Source organism: Onychostruthus taczanowskii, unplaced genomic scaffold (assembly GCF_017590055.1).
Source record: "Onychostruthus taczanowskii isolate IOZ18803 unplaced genomic scaffold, ASM1759005v1 scaffold61, whole genome shotgun sequence".
NCBI classification, from domain to species: Eukaryota; Metazoa; Chordata; class Aves; order Passeriformes; family Passeridae; genus Onychostruthus; species Onychostruthus taczanowskii.
In genome coordinates, this window is record NW_024503790.1 from 2848813 (window position 1) to 2852335 (window position 3523).

The 3523-nt window shown below is 54.8% G+C and overlaps 1 protein-coding gene across 1 annotated transcript; it reads left to right on the forward strand.

The window, feature by feature from the left end:
* The first annotated feature begins 1433 nt into the window (after window positions 1-1433).
* MRPS16 (mitochondrial ribosomal protein S16) lies at window positions 1434-2202 on the forward strand. Its single transcript, XM_041419738.1, has 3 exons — window positions 1434-1571; window positions 1649-1906; window positions 1980-2202. Exons 1-3 carry the CDS (start codon window positions 1559-1561, stop codon window positions 2117-2119), a joined length of 411 nt encoding a protein of 136 aa, XP_041275672.1. The 5' UTR covers window positions 1434-1558; the 3' UTR covers window positions 2120-2202.
* The last annotated feature ends 1321 nt before the right edge of the window (window positions 2203-3523 follow it).

Here is a 3523-nt window from a genome sequence, read left to right on the forward strand (position 1 = left end):
AACAAAAAAAAAGCAAATAACACCAAAGAAAGACAGAAGCCAAAGAGGGAACAAACAAATCTTTATTACTATTATTATTATTATTATTATTATTATTTAGTGAATCACTTTCTTTTCAGCTACACGTCCTCAAATATATTTCTGTACAGCTTGGTCATTTGAGAGAATAATTTTACACTGGTTTCAATGCAGATTGGTGCAAAACCAAGGACAACTCTGCCTTGAACAAAAGTCTGTGCCAGTGCTGGGCTTTAGAGTGCAACACAGATGACAGAACAAATAACATGACCCCATACATTTTCAATCCCTCAGAATCCCAGTCACTTTAAACACACAGAAATGAAATACAAAAGCATGGGTTTCCTCCTCGAGCCAGATCTTAGGAGCTCTCAGAGAACCCATCACACCTGAGATAGCTCAGCTACCTCAAATGGCATAAAATCAGCAGGATGGCTTCTGAGTTGGTGTTGGAAACAGAAAAGTTTTAATAAAAGGCAAAATAATTAAGCTCTTACAGGGAAAAACCTGAGCCGGGGCAAGAGGTTCTTGCTCCTGCTAAAATACTCTGCAAAAAGCACGTAAGGACAAAACACACTGTCTGTACAAGTACAGGGCATTCAAATGCAATAAAATGACAGAATAAAATTTTTAAAAATAAAATTAAAAAAAAAAAAAAAAGATGCTATGCGATTCCGGACCAACATGGGGTGCAAAGTACGTAAGGGCAAAACACACTGTCTGTACAAGTATAGGGCATTCAAATGCAATAAAATGACAGAATAAAATTTTTAAAAATAAAATAAAAAAAAAAAAAGATGCTATGCGATTCCGGACCAACATGGGGTCATAAAAAACTACAGAACATATCATAAGCACAACCACAACCCGAATCAAAGATCCTAACCCTAAAAATAACACTAACCCCAAACGCTAATCCCTAACTAAAATCCCCAAACTCTAACCCTAAACTAACCCTAACCCAAGCCCTAATCCTACCCCAAACGCTCTCCTAAGCGCTCCCTTCCTCCCGGAGCCGAGCCCTGAGCTCGCCCCGATCCCGCACGGAGCCAGCGCGGGCAGCCGCACTGCCGCCTTTCACCGCCAGGCGGCGCCGGCGAGTCCTGAGCTCGGCGCGCATGCGCCCCTCGGGCGGGCGGCTGCAGTGCCCGCGCCGGGCGGCAGGCGGCGGCAGCGGCTGCCATCGCGCGGTGCCGGGGCCCGGGCCCGCTGCGCTGCCGGGGCTCCGCGCCTTCCCCGCGTTTCGGGTGCGCCGTACCCCGCCTCTGCCGGCATCTTCAAACCACGCCTCGAGATACATTTCCATCGGAAAGCCCTCCAGTGCTACATTCGGAGTTTCTTATACTCCAAAATCCTGATACGGGGGGTTATTTTTAAGTCCCTTTTTGGGGAGCCCGTGCTCCCCACCGCAGCACTGCGTGCCATTGGGATGCCCCAATGACGTCATCACCCCACCTCAGACTCCAACTCCCGGCAGCCACCGCGCGGGCCGTGCCCCTTACGTCATCTCTGCGCGCCGCGCGCGGGCCGTGCCGCCGCCATGGTGCAGCTCGGTGAGTGCGGCGGGCTCGGAGCGGCCCGGCCCGGCTCGGTCCGGTCCGTCCGTGACCGCCCCGCGCTTTCCCCGCAGGCAGCCGCCTCCTGAGGGGCCGCGGCGGCCACGTCGTCATCCGCTTCGCGCTCGGGGGCTGCACCAACCGGCCGTTCTTCCGCATCGTGGCTGCCAACAGCCGGCGCGCCCGCGACGGGAAGTACCTGGAGCAGCTCGGCTGCCTCGACCCGCTGCCCAACGCGCACGGCGAGAAGGTGGCGGGGCTCAACCTGGAGCGGCTGCGCTACTGGCTGGGCTGCGGCGCGCAGCTCTCCCGGCCCGCCGAGAAGCTCCTGGGTAGGCCGGGGGGAGCCGGGGATGGGGGCGGGGGCCGGGCTCGCTCCCGCTCTCACCGCGTCTCCCCGGGCAGGGCTGGCGGGGTTCCTGCCGCTCCACCCCATGACGGTGACCGGCGCCGAGAGGCTGCGCCGGCGGCGACAGCGCGAGCAGCAGCCCGAGGCTGCCCCTGCGGACGGCTCGGCCGAGCCCGGCAGCGGCACCGCGCCCTGACACGGCCCGGCCGGGAGGGTCCGAGCGGCCCGGGACTGCACCGGCCCGGTACTGCTCCGGATCCCGGACTGCACCGGGCCCGGCACTGCACCGGATCCGGGACTGCTCCGGATCCCGGACTGCACCGGGCCCGGGACTGCTCCGGATCCGGGACTGCTCCGGAGCCCGGACTGCACCGGCCCGGGATTGCACCGGTCCGGGACTGCTCCGGCCCCGGGACTGCTCCGGATCCCGGACTGCACCGGGCCCGGGGCTGCTCCGGATCCCGGACTGCTCCGGATCCCGGACTGCACCGGCCCGGCCGGGAGGGTCCCGAGGGGCCCGGGACTGCTCCGGCCCCGGGACTGCTCCGGCCCCGCGGACTCTCCTGCCCTGTCGGTGCACCTGACCCCATTAAAATGTTACCTCTGCACTCTGCACCGTCCGTCTGCTGCTTTCTCCGGACTCCTGTCAGTCAGAGTTCCTGCTGCACGTGTGCTGCAGAGCAGAGGATTTGCTGCTCCGATGCAGGAGGAAGTTCCCGGTGCTCTGCCGGCAGCAGTGGCACATCTCTGCCCGCTGCCTTCGGCCAGCTCCTCTTGTCAGAGTTTTGCCTCCTGGCTGTGATTTGCTGTAACAGAGCAGTGCAGTGCTTCAGGGCAGGCCTGGCACAGACAGATGCAAACAGAAGTACAGCTGGTTTTCTGTTTACTTTCTGAAAGGTTCTGGGCCTGTTTGTTCATTTAAAAGCAAAAGAGAAAGATTTCAGTCTCGTTAAAGAGGGGCTGGGGGAGTGAGTTACAAGTCCTACTGTTTAATCCCATATTTGACCCTGTTCCCAGAGACAGGAAACCCACCAAAGTCTCTCCTACCTTAGATGCCCCCCTGAGCTTTTTGGGGTTTCCTTTGTGCAACACTCAAATGATTCTACAAATGTCAGGCAAAGACGAGTTTCCAGTGCTGCACCTCAGTAAAGCTGTGAGTGTAACCAACCTCTGAGGGAGGGAGAACACGGTAAGAAAGTTACCTTTTACACATATTCTTGTTTTAATAAAGTGTATCTCCTATAGAGTGCAAAGTTAATTACTCATTTGTACAAAATAAATTGTCTGGAGAACACTTAAATACTTCCCAATGTACCTTATATATACTTAGATACATACTATATTTATAGATATAAATTTTATTATATTTTATTCTTGAAAAGAGTTATTTTTCCAACCAAAGAACAGCAGAAGTTCAGAAATCATGAAGTTTTTCTGAGTGACACAGCAGAGGATGAGTGAGCTGCAGACATGCTGAAGTGGTCACAGGTAGCTGAATTACAAACATGTGAAAACCAGTTAGGTCTTTTCTCCATCCCTCTCCCCATTTTCCCTGCTTCTGTACAAGTGTAATAAATACATTTACAAACATCACAAATAA